At 38.0% G+C, this 20052-nt stretch overlaps 1 protein-coding gene across 1 annotated transcript in view; it reads right to left on the minus strand.

The window, feature by feature from the left end:
• Positions 1 to 11515: 11515 nt before the first annotated feature.
• LOC123655110 (histone-lysine N-methyltransferase 2C-like) overlaps positions 11516 to 20052 on the minus strand; it is an 83839-nt gene continuing 75302 nt past the window's right edge. The window contains 7 exon segments of the mRNA XM_045590948.1: positions 11516 to 12161; positions 15151 to 15333; positions 15866 to 15995; positions 16621 to 16894; positions 17107 to 17245; positions 17822 to 17974; positions 18401 to 18619. Coding sequence (XP_045446904.1) covers positions 12069 to 12161; positions 15151 to 15333; positions 15866 to 15995; positions 16621 to 16894; positions 17107 to 17245; positions 17822 to 17974; positions 18401 to 18619 — 1191 coding nt within the window. The 3' untranslated portion in view covers positions 11516 to 12068.

The raw sequence follows: 20052 nt of genomic DNA on the forward strand, positions 1-20052 counted from the left end.
CTCATTTGCTAGTGACCGAAGATTGAATGTTGCAATATAATATTTTAATTGGTTTGAAGGGTTTTCGTCTAAAACCCCCGCGGTGACGAGCCGTTCTGGGGGAGTTTGTTTTTTTCTATTAAGTATTGTAAAGCTTGAGTTTGGTTTTAGAGGGGGCTCTGATCTTCATGCATCGTTATTTTTTGAAATGAAAGACAGCATTGAGTTACTGTTTGTTTTATATTTTTTATTTGTTTGTATCTGTGTTTTTTTCTCTTTATTACTTTTCAATAGTTCTGAATTTTCTGTTAGTTTAGGAGGTGTTGTTGAAAGCTGTCTTTTGTTAGTAATTTGTTCCTTTTTGTTCTTTATTATAAGCTTATCATATTTTAAAAAAGCTATATTTCCGTTTTCAATTTCTTTTTGCTGTTCAATTTTTAATTCAGTTCTCATTTTTAAAATATTTGGAGGAAATTCTTCTTTTATATATATATTTGTATTCGATAGGTTTTTCTTATTTTTTAATATTTGAATTTTCTTGCCCAATGTAGATAGGGTGACAGATATAGGCCTAGGGCGGTCGCCTTTTTTCCCTATTCTCCGAATTGATTGAAGTTCTGTTTCTTGTATTTCTACTTTAATGCTTTTAATATATAATGTAGTAAGACTTTATTACATCATCATTATCTACAATAATTGTATTTGTTCGCAAACAAAAAAATAAACTGACTTTAATTACATCGACAAGTAATACAATATACGCAATATATACGTGTTATCAAAGGTTACTCAAAAAGTTGTTATCAGATCTCGATGAAATTTGAACGCAACCACATGATAAATATCAGCTTTCTATTAAATTAAAAATCAACAAAATCGGTCCACCCAGTCAAAAGTTCTGAAGTAACATACATAAAAAATACAGTCGAATTGAGAACCTCCTCCCTTTTTGGAAGTCGGTTAAAAAGTGTCGCGACAGCATATGTCTAACTATTATAATTATGTCACAATACGTTTGTTGTGCCAAACAATGCCAGTCTACAATAAACGATTAAAAGTTAACATACATTTTGAGGAGTTGATGATGTACACGGTGATGTCAACGAATCGGGAATAGGGAGCGTAGCACTAATGGCATCATAAGATGATAGCTTGTCATCTACTAGATTGAATGATTTGTTGATGACTCTGGAAGGATGGACATTGTTAATTTTCAAAGTTGATAAATCAAAGCTTCATTTCACTACTATGACTAAGGTGAAACATATCTTGATTACCTTGTACATGAGACAAAAAAAAAATACGGGACAAAAACAGTGTGGCGTTAGTGTTGGTTTGGTGCCCTCGACTAATCCTTCTATTGTTCGCCAACACTTGAAAGTTAGTGGTATTGATATGATCTGAACAAATTACACTATTTTTTGTGGGCGTCCAGGTTAATCTGTTATTACAATTTTTTTTCCATGTATACCTTAAATTTGGATTGAAAACCTGCCAAATTTTTATATAAAACATTATGGTGAAAGTTCACATTAAGTAATTCTAGTAAAATGTATTAATACTCATAATACGTGTATTATATTTAATTTAATGCAATTTTATTATATTACTATGTTTATTAAAAAAAGCTAGCAATATAATATTTTAAATAAATCAAAATCTCAAAAATGTCTGTCTCCTCTTTTGCCTTTGTCGTTTTTATCGATAACCATCTACAAACAAACCGGTAACAACACTATCGCTCGGCGACAGTGACTTCTCGGAAATAGACTCCGATCAGTCGCTCGACCGATCCGCATATTGTATGAGGGCGAGCGGCCTGTGTTGGTAAACAAATCGAGTCAACACGAACGATAATATTTGTAATTTTTAAGTTTAACAAAGGTTTAAAAGAAGTATACAAGTAATAATGTGATTAAAAAATACTTATGTATGAAAGGTAACGCCATGTTTTAGTAAATTTGACGTGGCAGATCTTCTTTTGCAGCAAAAAACAGAACATTTGGCATTTTTTGAAGGACGTTGATTCAATCGTGCAACTAGATTTAGTCTCGTAATCAGTGCGGCTGCAACTAGTTTTATTGTATGCATATGGCCATTTGGCCTTATACCTTGACAGAGGGGAACGCTTGTACATGGCTACTCCCCTCCGTGTTGCTCTTTGAAATACTCGTACAAACTTGAATAGATTTATCGTGAGTATCAAATACCGAGTTGTATATAATCCGGCCGCTCAGAGAATGCGTTTCTGACAGATCGTGTTCGACTGACGATGTAACTTTATACTGGCGTACAATTTACGGCAAAATTTTAAATATCTTTTATTTACCCTACTAACGAGTGATAACATTGAAATTCGAATAATAATGCCAACTTACAGTAAATGTATTAATTTTGGGCTAAAATTATTACAACTACTTACCTAATTAACAAATATAAAAACAATAGCTTTTAAAAGTCAAACCAAGTCAGTCGGCGCTGTTTCAAGGTTATGTCGACTGTTTTTTTTTTTGTAGCGATGTGAAAAAATAACGAGGCAATTGCAATCGAATATTTTTGTAATCTTAATATAATCTGACGGTATAATATAAAATAAAATGTTATCATTTTATGATATACTAGCCGACCCGTGCCCACTTCGTTGGGCGTTAATTATTATTATATTAACCAAATAACATACTTTAAGTAACAAATTTTATAGCACTTAAATAAATAATATGTTGCTCCCGTGTATTTATTATTTTAAATTACAGAACCAAATAACATATTTTAAAGAACAAATTTTATAGCACTTAAATAAATAATATGTTGCTCCAACGTCATCTATTAAAAATCGAGAAAACGTCGTCGATAGACTAAATTAATAACGTCGAAAGACTAATAAATTGTTTTCTATTAGCGATAGATGGCGCTAGTTTATTTACCATTTTGATATATATTTTAATCTTTTTCTTATTTACTGAATTTTTTTGTTCAATTACAATAAAATATAGCCTATGTCACTCCTGAATAGTGTAGCTTTCTGTTAGTGAAAGAATTTTCAGTATCGGATCAGTATTTGCGAAGATTACCCCCTACATACAAACAAAGTTATAAGCTTTACCTCTTTATAATATTAGTATAGATAATAGTTAGTTAATAATATAATAGAGGTACGCACAAACGAAACTTAAGAAAATTGGTGTCATATCAATCAGCTGAAATAAAAAAAAAATTAAAATAAAATTACTTACAACTTTGATTTTGAAAAAGATGAAGATGCTTTTAAAAGAAGCATGCGAAAAAGTCACAACAGATGATTGGATGAAGGTGGTTGAAAAACTAAAAAGATTATATTTGATGACTTTGACCGCGATATCCATATAGATACTATGATTTAGAGATAAACGGATATCCGATAACTATCCGGTATCCGGTCTATCCGGCCTTGCTTTCACTATCCGGTCGGATACCGGATAATAATTCAGTATCCAGCCGGATACCGGATAGTAATTCAGTATCATCATCATTGGCCTTAGTCCGTCTATTGCAGACGATTTAGACAGTGTCAAACAGACATTGTGTCGCCTAGAACACTCTGCAGGAAAACGCAGAGTTGCCTAAGCTCTGCGCCACCCTCTCGACCTCACTGGCTAGGCCCACATAAACAACGAGTCGATACGTGTGGAGCCAGTTCGGCTGCAGGAGTCTTTCGCTTTTTAGAGCTATGCGACGAATGCTTGACGGAGACCCTATCCCGGGTTTCAAATAGTTTTCCTTCTCCAGGACCCTGATGATTTTGAGCCAGGTTTATCCCTCGGTTGTGCTTTACGACCCCCACGGGAAGAAAGGCGTGTGTGTGTGTGTGTGTGTGTGTGTGCGTGTGTGCGATACACCAAACAGCTAAGTTCCGCCAAGGCCACATGGTTGGCCGAATATCTGGTATCCGGTATCCGGCCAAACTGGTATCCGTTTCGTCACTGCTATGATTGACAATAATTTGATTATACACGTTAGTGAAGATGACAGCGACTCCTCAAGCGAATTGGAAGATTAAATTGTTTGACATAATCTTCATTGTTTAAGTCTTAAAACTATGTATTTCATAATATTTTGCAATAAATAAAGTACTAATAATACTCTCTATCAAGCACAAGTTCGATCGTGTATGGAGTACTGCAGCCACTTATGGGATGGCTCTGTCAAGTACCAGCTCGCTGCTTTGGATTTTGTGGATCGACGCGCCAGAAGACTTATCGGTGACAAATCGCTGGTTCGCTCTAGACTTCAAAGTTTCGAACATCGGCGCAAGGTTGCCTGTTTGTCGGTATTTTACAGATTATATTTCGGAGAGTGTGCTCTAGAACTATACAATTTGGTTCCACCATCACCTTTCTACCACCGAACCGCAAGGCATCGCATGAATCTGCACCGCTATGTGGTTGAAATCCCACGATCTCGCACTAAACGATTTGCTTCCTCGTTCCTAATACGCACCGCAAAAATTTGGAATGCCTTTCCGGCTTCCGTTTTTCCAACGAACTATAACTTGGGTATCTTTAAATCAAGAGTGAACAGGCATCTTCTAGGTAAAGGTGATATCAGACGGTTCACTCGAATGATTGTTCACTCGAGTGAATGCTTCATTTTTTTTTCATTCTATGTTCACACGGCTTAGACGAAATGATACAGAAATGAACATTCATTGTTCTTTCTTTTAAATATGTCATCGAATGAAGTCGTACGTCTTGGAATTCGTTTAATTTGTGATCATTTAATCAAAGAGTTGACAAAAAAGAAGCAAAGAAAACGTCGACGGTGGTGGGTGCGACCATGGATTGCAAGAAGAAATTTATTAGGAGCTTCCAATACATTGTTGAGAGAACTAGCCGTTGAAGATCCTGATTCATATTGTAATCATCTTCGAATGGATGAAAGTAAATTTGAAGAACTTCTTCTTGATGTCCATCGGCTACAGGACTCGAAACAAAATGGCCGAATCCGAATGAACGTTCTCTCAGTGTTCAGACCGTTCATTTCTCGTTCATTCGGAGTGGGAATGAAAGATACCGGATGCCAATATCCAACACTGTTGGATCGGTTCACTAATGAATTCATTCGGCACTCGTGTTTCATTTTTTGTTCAGACATTTCATTTCGAGTGAAATGTACCGAATGAAAGGTGAAAATGAACAAAAAATGAACCGTCTGATATCACCTTAAGCGCGCACCACCTTAGGCTGCATCTTCACTTGCCTTCAGGTGAGATCGCAGTCAAGCGCTAGTCTATATATTAAAAAAAAAGTATTTTTTTTTGTCGCCGCGTTGGCGCAACGGTCACAGCCATGGATTGTACCTGTTACGCTGGCGGTTGCGGGTTCGATTCCCGCACATGACAAACATTTGTATTGGCCATACAGGTTTTTGCCGTGGTCTGGGTGTTTGTGCGGTCTTTGTGGGTCTCCCCACCGTGCCTCGGAGAGCACGTTAAGCCGTAGGCCCCGGTTGTTATCATGTACATCTGATCGTTACTCATAGTAGGGAATATATCCGTCAACCCGCATTGGAGTAGCGTGGTGGATTAATGGCTTATTAATATTGTTCATTCATTTGTTCCTTGTGTCACTTTACTATACTTACAATGTTACATACATACGTAGTCCATAATAATTGCATGATTACATATTACTCTATTGTTTGTGGTCGGAAGTACGCCATATTTGTTTACTAATAAAACGGTTTCAAAAAAATAGAATATAAAAATAAGTATACCACTATTTACGTAAGCATATGTGGGGTTCTTGAATTTCGCTAATAAGGGGGAGGAGGAGGTCAAAATTTACTAAAATTCTATTTACGTAATACTTGAATGACCCATTTATGACTTATAGTTTTTACGTGCTTGAAACTAATAGGGTGATAGAATTAAAATTTACGCTCGTGTGCAACTGAATCGACTCAAGCCGTATATTGGTATAAAAGTTAGATTTTTAGGAAAATGGCTAATCCGATTTTCTTGTTTTTTTTGTTGTTTGAAAGCCTTATCTTTTCTCTTAAAAAATGCTATCCTAATGAGAAAAATCGGTTGAGTATTGATAATATTGATAAAATTTAATTTGACAGAAATGCATAAAAAAATATTTTTAATTTTAATTTTTTGATAACATCTTGAGGTATCGTATTCCATTCTTCCTCTAGCGCAGTTTTAAGCTCGACGATGCTTGATGGAGCCGTATCTCTAACTCGCTTCCTCCGTTTGAGCTCGTCCCATAAATGCTCAATGCAATTCAGATCAGGACTGAGGGCTGGCCATCGTCTCAATTTGCACCTCTTGAAGAAACTCGCGAGTAACATTTGCTGTATGGCACCGAGCATTATCATGTATCAATAGAAAATCTTCTCCTATGTACCCTGCATAAGGTACAACTGAGGTAGGGCACAGCAGGAATTTCCGGCTCAAAATATGGAGCAGCCCGACTGGGGTAGTAGTACAATAATACTGTTTTCAAGCAGTATTGTGTTCCTGTTGGTGAGTAAGGTGACCAAAGCTCCTGGGGGGATTGGGGATTGGGTCGGCAACGCGCTTGCGATGCTTCTGGTGTTGCAGGTGTCTATAAGCTACGGGATTCGCTTACCATCAGGTGAGCCGTACGCTTGTTTGCCGACCTAGTGACATAAAAAAAAAACAACATGATCGAGGAGAATATTTTCCACGTACTTTTGAGCTGTTAGACCACCACTCTGACCACCACCAGACACGAAAACAAGCTCGGTCTTCCCTTCATATGATATTCCAGCCCACATCATGACTGAACCACCGCCATATGATACTGTTTCAGCGAAACAGCATTGCGAGAACCGTTCTCCTGGAAGCCTGTATACTCAGTCTCTTCTGTCGTTGGCATGGAGACACATTCTGCTCTCGTCAGTGAACAGGATGGAGCTCCATTGCTCAATAGTCCAATTGAGGTGTTCACGAGCAAATTGAAGTCAGGCTTAACGGTGAGCTGCGGTCAGTTTCGGTGCTCTGGCTGGCCGTTTAGGAGTTAAATTGGCTTTCTTCAGGCGTCTTCTAATTGTCCACTGACTGACAGCCAATCCTCGAACCCTTCTGAGCTCCTATTGGACATCAACGCCCGTGAGATGAGGATTTCTCAACGAATTTGAGACAATGAAGCGGTCGTCCGTCTCAGATGTGCTCCGGTGTCTATTGGTTTGTGGTCTCCGAACGAAGCCACCAGTCTCTGGAAACCTTCTGTATACTCATGAAACAGCTGATTGGCTCATGTTAAGTTCACGAGCGACTTGCCGTTGATTATGGCCCGCTTGCAAGAAAGCTACAACTTGGGCCGCTGCTTCTGAGGTACTGTCCATTGGATCGCGATTACAATACTGGGAGCTTAAGGAGATGTGTACCTGTCAACGTCTGACGAGTGACTGATAAGAAAAAAAATTTTTTTTTTTTTTTTTCGAAATGACTGTTGCTGTTGGCTCTACTGGTCTTTACAGCGTCACCGGTGAGAGGGGCCGGGATCTATAGACACCGGCGGCGAAGGAAGATGTGGGCCCTTGGAGGGCACAGAGGTGACGTTCGTCCTAAGGGTTTCTCCTAGTGAGATCGCACCTCGGCTTAGAACGTCGGAATGGAGGAGGCGCTATGCGGAGCGCTGCGGCGAGTTGTGAACGGTCGATGCGCCTAAGCGTATCCGAGCCGTCCTAACGCGGAGGACCTCGTCTTCGCCGCCGAAGGCGGTGCGTGTGTGTTTCGTGACTGGGTGTGTTCCCTTAGAAAGGGGCGTTGGCTACGGTTAACCTATCGTCTATAAGAAATATGGGTCACGTGAGCTTTTATACATGATTTAGTCTCGCAACGAGTAATTTCTGTAACGATTGTGTTTGACCGTATTTATTTAAAAAGTTTTGTCTTTGTTTATTTGAAAATTGCTATATTTATAAAAAAAATATATCTTTCGAATAAAAAAACTTTTGCAAAAATCGGATAAGCCATTTTCCGAAAAATCAAACTTATATAACAATATACGGCTTGAGTCGATTCAGTTGCACGCGAGTGTAAGTATATAAAAGTGGCTGATACCACCAAAATTCGAGGATTTAATAAATTTGCTTGGAATTAAACAGATTATTACATAATTACTTGAACTGTCCCAAGTCCTCGCGGCAATTTATGTAAACAAGTGTTTTAGATGCATTATTTGAAGTGACACGACGTTATGATCGCATCACATTCCTAAGGCAACGCCAGAAATTGCAGCGCGCGAGATAATCCAGATTGTTGGTGTTTGTGTGATTGTTTACTTTTACTTATTTTTAATTTTAAAGTTTGAATTAAATGTTCAAAAGTCCTTATGATATGGCTATATTGAAAAATTTTAATTTTGACGTTCAAATAAAAATACAGCGTAAATAAGAAAGTCAGACGCACCTATTTTATACGCATTATTTGTGTATCCAGCATTTTTTGTGGGAGTTAAGGGTAAAAAAAAACAAGAAGTATGAAATAAAATCCTTTATATTACTTAAAAATTTTAACAAAAGAAAGAATTGGGATAAAAATATCAAGTATAGAATATTTCTAAAATATATAGTTTCACTAGGACTCAAATCATCTACCTAGTGAATCAGTAGTCAGTTCTATGAAAGTGTGAATGGGAATGCTTCAAAATAAATAAGTTGATAGACAAGCGACATAACATCACTTGGATTGCTTAAAACTCATTTAACATAAAACTATAGTGCATGATTATCAAATAAAACGATTCCACTAAAACCTGGAGAGTGATTATTATTTACAATCGGGTACTGACTTGATATTGCACATTTAAACTTATAATTACAATGCTCGAAAAACTTTAGTGAATGGCAACCTGGGTCTACATTACTTAAAAAACTATACCTACTTTATTACTCGTGAGCGCCAAGTTGTTTTTGAGACATTTTTAAGCTCAATTATAATTGTATAATTGTTTCTTTATTTTTAAGCAAATTGTAAAAACGATTCGAGTAATATAAACAAATAAAAATAAATGTTTTAATAAAAAAATTACCAACTCGGCGATCACGACCGAACCCAGATTACATACATACACTAGCAATCAATATTTCCAATTACATTTCCTTTATACCATTGCTCACTGAATACCCTACACTCTAAATCTGACCATTTCCATTATTATTTACAAACGGAAAATACATGATTCAAATAGAATTTTACAATCGTCAAGATCAGTTCGAATGATTTAACGTCGGTTTTAAAAATATTACAAAAATTATTCTATCTATAATTCATTCATCAATTCTCTAGTCGATTACGCCAAAGCTCAGACTAGAACTACGAGTGTGAGAGGACTGCGATTATTTTATATTAGAGTCGATCTTTATCGAACACGGTTCGTTTTCGGATCAATCTGTCCCTATATATTATCTTCGGTGGGTCTCTATTACGCAGTTATAGTTCAATAACGATAGTACAGTTAAAAACAATCAAACCTAAAAGAATATGTTGTTCATGTTAGGTTAATAATTTCAACTAATTAGTCATGTTGAAGTGAAATTGTAAAATAAGGGGACATCCATTAATTACGTGAGCTCAGAATTGGGGGAATCCCATGAAATCCATGAAATCTCACCAAATTTTATTCAAACCGAGGGAGGATAATCTCACATCAACTACAAAAAATATAAAATATTACAGATGTTAACACCCCCCACCAACCCCCCCCCCCCCCATCGCTATTATATTCAGCGTCAATCTCACGTAAGGGGAGGGGGCGAGGTCCAAGCAAATCTCACCTAAGGGGTGGAGGGGTCTAAGCTGAACGAAAACTTGGAAAGACAGCGGAGAGTATGGGAAGATATTGTTCAAGATTTACAAAGGCTCAAGAACAAGAAATATAAAAAAGTCTGACGATCTTTACTAGGGGCTTATCATGATCAGCCTTCGGAAATTGATTTATGAATATGCTGAAATAATCAAAATTATTGTTTTCAATTTATCTATTACTGAAACATAATTTGATAGTTAAAGTTAAAATAAGAAGCTTTAGAGTATGTTGAAACTCAAATATTATTGATTTATGCTGCGTACACTTACCCCCACCACTGCGCACAGTTACCCCCAAACTCGGGTAAGTGTACGCATTTTGATTAATTTTGTATTCTTTAAGTTCAAAGAATTTATTCTATTATATTTTACTTTTTTTATAACTAAATTGTTGATTAATAAATAGTTTAAATAATAAATACTGTTTTGTTTCATTAAGATCATAATTTTTATTTCAGAGAGGTTTCAAAGCTTAAGTGCGCACACTTGACCCACATGACTATACATAAAACCGTGTTTAACAACAACAATCAGAATTATTGTCATACTTGAACGCCTCTCTTGCTTTGTGCTCGTAAATATGCAAGTTAGTTCAAAAATTTATGCTGAAGATTGCAATTTTACTAGTTTAAAATTTTCTCATTTAAAACTGAGACGAAAAACCGACAATGAAATGACATTTAAACTAATAGCCTCAAAACCGCCGTTGTCTGTGACGAACGTCAAAATATGATTTGTTTACGCTATACTTTACTTATAAATATTAGTTATGATTATACTTGGGTTAAATTTGGCTTCGGCTACAATTTCAACCAATATGGACAAGCAAGCAAATTGTCCTTAAAAACTGAGAGCATTCATATCAATACTAACATTAAAATTACGACGCCCGTTTTTGTCGCGTTCAAATGACATTAAAAAAAAAACCGTGGGACGTTAGAACAATGCCGATATTAGACCGAGACAGAATCGTGTTCGCTAATGGCTACGTTACACTTAAGGCCGGCAATCCCATCGACCACGAACGCTGAAGTCACCCATCCACCAACGTAAAAACACGACAGGCGTTGTAGGATTTTTTTAGGTTGAACACATATTTGAGCGCTGTGTGGGTTGTGAGTAAATATTTCGCATGGATTAGAGTAACTTTAATTCAACATGAATTTCCGTGAACGTTGCGTCTGAAAGAAACGAATGAGTGATAATAACTTGGAAAGTTCATCAATTTCCGCCACGTTTTGGCAAAAGCCTACTTTGAGATACCAATACGGCAAAGTGGGAAAAAATGTGGTCGCGAACAGTGATGTCATCTATGACGTCGAACGATCTCTAGCGACGACCACGGGCCTTAGGTGGAACGATACAGAGGTGTTACAATCATTGCGTGCCTTTAGTGGAACGTACCCATTATAGCTTTGATCGATGCTTTGAGATTCAGTTTAATTAGGATGGTAATAATCTAAAGTGATTGTAAACAGAGGCCGAAACGAATATACCGAAGTGTAGAATCACTTATTTTACAAACTAGTAAGACTGCGTCTAGTGAACTCTAGTGAACACTCGTACAAAACTGGTCAGGCACGATGTGGCATATGTATTAAACAGCTAATAACACGTGCTATAGCGATACTAAATGCATACATGTCTATTTGGTAACTTAACCTAACTTACCACCTTTCACCAGTGTTGAGATTATTAAAGGTATAACAAAATATATTTTATTTATAAATAATTATTTTTTATAATATTGTGAAAACATCGACACTAGTGCGATATCTTAGATGAAATAAAAATACACATTTACAAAAACATATACAATTTTACATAAATAATCGTGAAAATATAAAAATTGATATCAACGAGTAAATAAACTTTAGTCATTAACAAATGAAGATATAATAATATGCCAAAGTAATGAACCAGTCGTAAAAAACATGGATAGATTATGGCGATATTAAATTTAATCCAAACCTACATATAATATCGGAACATTCACATCTAAAACATTAAATTCAATAACAACAATGATTTCATATCAATCAATATACTATGTACAAAGCGTTCGCACGTTCTAATATTCGACGTGGACCTACAAAGTTGCCGTAAAATGAAAGTTATCTGTAAAATTCTGTCGATATTGTCTTATTTACAGTTTACATCACACGTGAGCTTATAAAGAGAAATCCATTACTTTAAAAATACTCATCAGAAGGTCGTAAAAACACTTTGGTACCTACAGGGACAACGGCTAGCCCAGAGGGTCGCGAGTTCAGTTCATCCACTTGCGGCAGTTGGGTGCGCCGCACATGCACATGATCTTGTGCGCGTCGTCTTCGATGTCAAACTTGTAATCGTACGCCAGCTGAAAACAAACCGCCCTTTCATTAAACATTGACACCAAAGAGATCCATTATTAGGTAATAAACATAAAATTACCTACTACTTACTACCCTAGGTATTTTTGAGTATTTTATCAAAAGTAAAAATTTCACCAATGTATAAAAAGTAACATATTTCAAAAATCAATATCAATAATATCCTTACGTTAAGAAAGAGATCAATCCTGGGCAGAGAGAAAAATAAGAGAGGAGAGAGGGAGAAGGTATATGTATATGTATGTATATATATATATATATATATATATATATATATATATATATACTTATTCGACTAGCCCGTTGGCGCAGTTTGTAGTGACCCTGCTTTCTGCTCTGGAGGTTGTGGGTTCGATTCCCACACCGAGTGTGGGTGTAATATATATACATATACATATATATATATATATATATATATATATATAAAATAATCTTGTCCTGCAAGGATGCTGGTGTTTTACAAGTACCTGTATATATTAAATAAATACAACATACACACACGGTCATCTGCTCCTAAAGTAAGAAACTTGCAGGACAAGATAGCTAACATCATAAGTAACAACATTTGTTCTACGACTTTTGACATAACTCAATATATTAATCAAAAATGATTTTTTTAAGCTTTTATTGTACTGTCGTAACATTTGTAACTATGTTTCATTCATTATCGAAAGGACGAAGCAACGCTCGCGAGCGCTTGTACTGCTAATAATAGTAATAAATAACACTTACTCTGCCCGATAATTCTAGTTAATCAAATAACTCTAGTTAATAATATAAATTGTTTGGTGGGTTTGTATACAGTATCATAGCAAATATGTCACAGTGACTTATGTAAATGTGTATGTAGATTAGCTATCTGAATTCTGAACATCCAAAATATGTGAAAATTATTAACGTAGCTATTATTCTGTAACGTTTACTAAAAGTTTAATTAAACCAATTTAATATCAAATATTGGTAGCTAAGTATTATTCACTTTTCATTGTTTAATGCAGGCGTATTTAAAAAGTGGAATCAGCGTATTTACAATAATTAAAAAATAATTGACAATAAAATAATATTTACAAACTAAATTTCTATTACCTCTAAGGTTAAAGTCTCTTGCGTGTCAGTGCCTATCGCGCATATAGCGTTCAAAATAATCACCATCACTACCAACACACAGACCATACCTAAAAATCAGCTGGTCAATAGCACGTGCTAACACTTCCGAATTAGTTTTAATTTGATTGAACGCACAAATTATTTTATCAATGAGCATTTCACTGCTTGTAATTTCGCAACCAATGTACACCATTGTTTTAATGTGTCCCCATAAATAAAAGTTCATTGACCTTGGTGACCTTGGGGGCCATGCACGAGATCCCCGCGTCCAATCCATCGACCGGTAACATAGTTTCACGACTCGGTGTAGGTAAGTTTGGATACCTAGCTGCATATTGCCGACAGGCTTCCGACACATTGTCATCACACCTAGCCAGCATCCTCACCATTTCCGTGTACTCGACATTAGAATATCGGTACGCCATGGTTATAAAACTACTTTAGTACAGATACAATACATCGATCAATACGAGTAAAATAAATACGAGTGGCACACAAAATCGTATGACGCGGGCGCATCAAAGTCGACGCCAGTGTTGCAAAAGTGTAAAATAAAAAATCGGTATATTGGGCTCCGAAAAATCGGTAGAAATCGGTAGATTTTTACTCGGAGTAAAACAAAAGTATTTTAAGCCAATAATGCGTTCATTTATTTAAATTTGTTCCGTTAAATTAAATCAAATTCTTTATTTGCATGAATATAGATAATACATAAGGTGTTATTAGTTACAATGTCTCATATAATCTAGCTTAAACGGCGTGCAAATTTTTGTTCCATTTATAATTATAATTATTTTACATTACAGAAAAAGAAAGTACTCAAAAGCAATACGTTTTATCACTAAGAAACATTAATTATAGAAGTAGTCCATACAAGCATCATAAATACAAACAAACCAAAGATTGCATAATTTCATTCTTCACAGCAACTGCTAAATTGCTAATAATGAAACAGATTATTAGTATTCCCGACTTCCCGTGGGTCCGATAGAATAGCACGTTGCCGCAAAAGAAGTATGAATTAGCGATGAATTCGCTTAACACTTCACAAAATTTGCAACTACATTTAATTTGTTAAATGTGAATTGAATCTTTCCATGTCAATAATGAATCCGAATACTAATCCTAATCCATCGATATAATCCAAAAACAATCTATCACTAGTCCTATATCTAATTCAAGAAACAAACCCGAAGAAAGTTATCTTCAGGGATTTTCCCTTGTATACTCACCAGACAATAATAAACTCTATTATATGACGTGTTAGTACAATTTGTTTTAACACACCGCGGATTTGAACGGTCATATTCGACGTGGTGGGAAGAATTTCGGGAAGTCCTCGTACATTGATTTTGTGTTACCGTTTTCTTTTAGTGTTACAGTATTAAGAATATTATTTTACCTTTTTTTTTTTAGAAAATTATTTTACATTAGTTGAAAATTCAAAAATTCGGTAGATAGCACTGCTAAATCGGTATATCGGTAGACAAGGGCCAAAATCGGTAGATCTACCGATAAATCGGTAGCTTTTGCAACGCTGGTCGACGCGCCGACTGCCACGCTAGCTAAATAGTTCAAGTTCAAGGGCGCTAGCGCCGCACCGGCCCTTCCTTCCCCCCTCACATTCACACCCGCACGTGGTAACTGTTTACCTAATCTTTAGGATGCGCTTAGAGTTTATAACATTCAAACGGAAAATTAAATTAATATTTTTTTTGTATGAAAGTAAAATCTAACAAATTATGAAAAGTCATAGAACAAAAGTTGTTACTTATGATGTTAGCTATCTTGTCCTGCAAGGATGCTGGTGTTTTACAAGTAACCCTGTGTGTGTATATATATATAGAGAGAGAGAAAGAGACGCATTACCTCCTCGCCACGCGCGATGCGGCGCTTGGCGAAGATGATGATCCGGAGGTGGCGGTCCACCTCCACGGTCTCGGCCACGCAGTTGGGCTGGCACGAGTGGTTGATGTAGCGCGCCAGGCCGCCGCTCAGCGTCGCGTCCACCACGCGCCGCTCGTCCAGCCGGAACATGTAGATGCCACGGTTCTGCGGTACGTTATACCATTTAACAACGACGTGACATATAGAGACAAAATTTTGAACTCAAAAGATCAAGAGCTATATTAAAGGTACAAAATAAATAATGTGTAATAATGCCTTTTCTAAAACTAGCACACTTTTTGCATTCAGCCTGTAACATCTCACTGCTGGGCATATGCCTCTTTCTTCATATATTAGAGCTTATTCCACCACACTGCTCCGCTGCGGGTTGACGGATATTTTCCCTACTATGAGTAACGATCCCTATCATGCATTTATGATAAAAACCGGGACCGACGGCTTAACACAACAGCACAAGGACAGACATCCAAACCGGAAAGAATTATTTGTACAAATACAAATATCTATCCCGAGCGGGTATCGAACCCGCAACCCGTCAGTGTTTTAGGCGACTACTCGCACCACTACACCAGAGCGGTGGTTAACAACTAAAAAACTAGCACATTTACAGAGTTCAAATTAAGTGTCAAGAGAAGAAAGAAAAAAAAGGGGTGGGTTGGACAATGGTACTACATACCTTAGCTTCGTATTTCTTTTCACGGATCTCGGAAAGTTCGGAACGAATAATCTCCCCGATGTATTCTATTACCATTGTATGTTTTTCCAAGTCACGTGCTGCATATAGTCCTAATCCTTGTATTTTCGATCTGCAAAAATATACAATTTTATCATGTAAAACAAATGTTCGTGAATGATGTGATGTGATGTTTAGGGCAAGTCGGTAGATGGAATATATAATGCAATATATAATGAGTTTATAGGAAAGCTTTAGACAAATATCTTATTATTTCCTGTTATCCCAGACAAGTGACTTAGCTAAGAGACACGGAAACGTTGCTTGTAGGTTTAGATGTGTTCGTTATTACATTTTACGTTCCTGTTTTTATAGTAACAATAAGTAGATTTACTTATCATTTATAACTTTCGTCATTTTTGCTGCATATTTCACAACTCCAAAATGTATGGTAAGTTGATGTATAAACTCCGGTTCTTATAGTCAGAAAAGCATTTGTTTTGCTTACGAATTAACCGTGATCTACATGACAATACGAAATGTTCTAAGTTTGATCTTGGGATCTTGAGCAAAACTATCGGTCGATATAGGGTCGGCAAAGTGCTTGCGACGTTTCTGGTGTTGCGGGCGCCTATAAACTGCGGTAACCGCTCACCTTCACAAAGGCCGTACGCTTATTTACCGATCTTATTATATGAAAAACAAATAAATCGTTATCCGAATACAAGAACCAGGCGCAAGAGTGCAGGGCGGCGCACCTGGCGAGGTAGACGTTGTTGCGCCACTCGAGCTTCATCTTCTTGTACTGGCTGCTCTTGGTGTGCACGAACTGCTTGGAGTAGGGGCAGGCCACGTGCGCGTGGTCCAGCGGCGGCGCGGGCGGCGCGGGCAGCAGCGAGCGCGCGGCGCGGCGCCAGGCGCGCGCGCACCGCGCCTCGCCGCGCGCGCAGCCCGACGGGTTCACGGCCAGCCCGCCCTCCAGCAGCGCCGAGCGCCCGAACTTGAACCGGTAGTCCGTCAGCGTCTCGATGCCTGCGCCGCGACACGGTATCATACTTTTAAACGACTTCGATAACGAATAATTCTCGTCTCGTTTTTTTTTGTCTGAGAACCAACACAATCATTATATTTCGTAATAGAGCCCGTCCCGGGACATCCTGATAAAATGATTTAAAAAAAAAAAACCGAAATTGCTCAAAAGTATGTAAATTACAATGAAACAGCTATTATGTGTGTTTACAAACCAGGTAAGCTCTCGAGAACTCTGACAACGGCAGGCTCGGTGAGCCCGAATAAGTCCTCTCCAGTCACGTAGTTTGGCCACAGTTTCAAGACGCCCTCTTCTCTGCGTTCTTCTCGCAGAGCGGCCACCGCATCTAACACCTGAGAAAAATGTTTCTTATTAAAAAAATGCTCAATGTAATCAAAGACAAATTTTATTTTACGATTCGTTACAAAACTAAAGATTTTCAATCATTTAACAGGCAGCTTGAACATTACAAAAAATGTATTTTATTTATTTAATATTTTTTTATACAAGCTGATCTATTGAAGCTCGTCTTACGCGCGCACGCAGAAGAGGTGTGTACTGTACACATGGTGTGTACGTGTGAAGCGGTGTGTACTGTACACATGGTGTGTACGTGTGAAGCGGTGTGTACTGGACACAATATGGTGTGTGTACATGTGAAGCGGTGTGTACTGGACACAATATGGTGTGTGTACATGTGAAGCGGTGTGTACTGGACACAATATGGTGTGTGTACGTGTGAAGCGGTGTGTACTGGACACAATATGGTGTGTGTACGTGTGAAGCGGTGTGTACTGGACACAATATGGTGTGTGTACGTGTGAAGCGGTGTGTACTGGACACAATATGGTGTGTGTACGTGTGAAGCAGTGTGTACTGGACACAATATGGTGTGTGTACGTGTGAAGCGGTGTGTACTGTGCACGTACAGCGGCCCAGGCGGCGCGCGGCGTGGGCGCGCTCATCTCCTGGCGCTCGTCCTGTGCGCGTACATGGAAGCGCGGCCGGCCCTCGTCCTCGGAAATCCAGCACACGTACCGGCAGCGACTGTTGGCACGCCGCATCGACCAGTAGAACCGAACCTGGCGACCGAGGACGACAAACTTCATTATAATCATACTTTAGTAGAAATCGACGGAGTAGCATATATTACAAATAAATATAGTGATTATTTTATTTATGCCTCAGGTTGTAATAACCCACTGCCGGGCATAGGCCTCTTTCCCCATGTAGGAGAAGGGTCAGAGCTTAATGCTGATGCGGGTTGGCGGATATTTACAACAATCAAATTATTTGATATCAAGAATATATTTTAACTACTTTCACAGACAAAAAGTGGTTTATATGTAGTATTTTTACTACTTTACGTTAAATTACTCTTGAGTTATACGTAGTTTAATGATTAAAAACATTTATTCAAATTGACCCACAGATCACTGTCACAGTGCAAAAAATACAATGGAATTTATTACTACTTCTTTCGTAAATAAAGAAAAATGAGGTCTTACGATTTTGTATCCAATGGGGTATATGTAGTTGGGCGTGTGGAAGGCGGCGAGCTGGTGCGGCAGCAGGTGGCCGGGGCTAAGGAAGATGAGGCCGCCAACGCGGATGAGGTGGTTGGTGTCGGAGTGCAGCATGACGGACGCCACCTGCCGCTGCTCGTCGCGGCAAACGAACACGCGCCGCCCGACGCTCAACGTCGTCAACTCGTTGTCCTTCTCGTTCTGACAGAGTTCACTTTTAATACTCGGAAATTGGTTAACATTTAACGGCTATAGCTCGACTCCATCAGATAAAGTGGAATGATTAGTAGCTGTAGGTTTGTTTTAAATTTTGAAAGAATTATTAAAATTGATTACTATTTTTACAGTCGACAACCATTATATTATCTTATGTTATATAAAATTCTCATGTCACAATGTTAGGTTATCATATTCCTTCGAAACGGCTGAAGCGATTTTTATGAAATTTTGTGTGCATATCGGGTAGGTCTGAAAATCGGCCAACATCTATTTTTATACCCCATGTTATTAAGGGGGGGGGGGGGGGATAAGGGGGGCTAATAACATATATGGCAAAACTACGTTAGCAGGGTCAGCTACTATATATTAGGTATTTACCTATGAAATTGCCGTAGTGGTTATTTCAAAACTTAAAAAAAAATCGCTAAGAACTTGAATTTCGAATTGTTTTTTATTTTAAAAATATACAATTCTTTTCTATAATTAGTCATTTGTTAATGGTTAGCGTTCTGTTTACATCGCATTTGTACGTTTTCGTCATCATGGATATGTTAAAAATTCGAGTGATTATGGAGTATGAGTTCCGTCGTGATAGCAAGCGTGCGAACACTACTAACGATCGTACCACCCGTTATTGGTTTGCTCGCTTTCGTTCCAGAAATTTTACCCTGAGAAATGAACCACGTGGTCGGCCGAAAATGTTGATCGACAATGACGAATTAAAGGCGATTGTGGAGGCTAATGATTCCCAAACTACAGCTGAATTAGCAGCAGCTTTTGAAGTTAGCACTAAAACAATATAGGTCCTTTTGCGTCAAATTATATGCTGTGTGGTTACGGCATCAAAGAATATAGCCACCCCCTCTCTTCCCTTGGGTGACGTAAGAGGCGACTAGGGGATAACACAGTTCCACTACCACCTTGGAACTTATGTGTTCTATTCGAGAATCGCAAGCGATCAGCTAATTGGTTAGATCCTGGTTCAGTACCTAAACAATACCCTAAACGAAAAATGACCCCTAAGAAAGTGATGGTAACTGTTTGGTGGTCTAACGCCGGTGTAATTTATCACAGCTTCTTACTAAACAGCATGAGCATTACTGTAGATGTGTATTGTGAAGAACTAAGCACAATAATGGGAAAGCTCGCAAATCTCCAACCAGCTTTTGTCAATCGCTCGGCTCCGCTGCTCCTGTACGACAACGCTTGATCTCATACTGCACAGCAGACGGTCACCAAGTTACAAGAGCTGGGGTTGAAAGTTCTCCATCATCCACCGACCTCACCAGATCTTGCCCCTACAAACTTCCACTTCTTCCAGAATTTGGATAACTTTTTGGCGGGAAAAAATTCAATACCCGAGAGGCATTACAAAATGCCTTTGAGGAGTTTGTTGCCTCCCGTCCAGCAGAGTT

This window comes from Melitaea cinxia, chromosome 7 (assembly GCF_905220565.1).
Source record: "Melitaea cinxia chromosome 7, ilMelCinx1.1, whole genome shotgun sequence".
Classification (NCBI taxonomy): Eukaryota; Metazoa; Arthropoda; class Insecta; order Lepidoptera; family Nymphalidae; genus Melitaea; species Melitaea cinxia.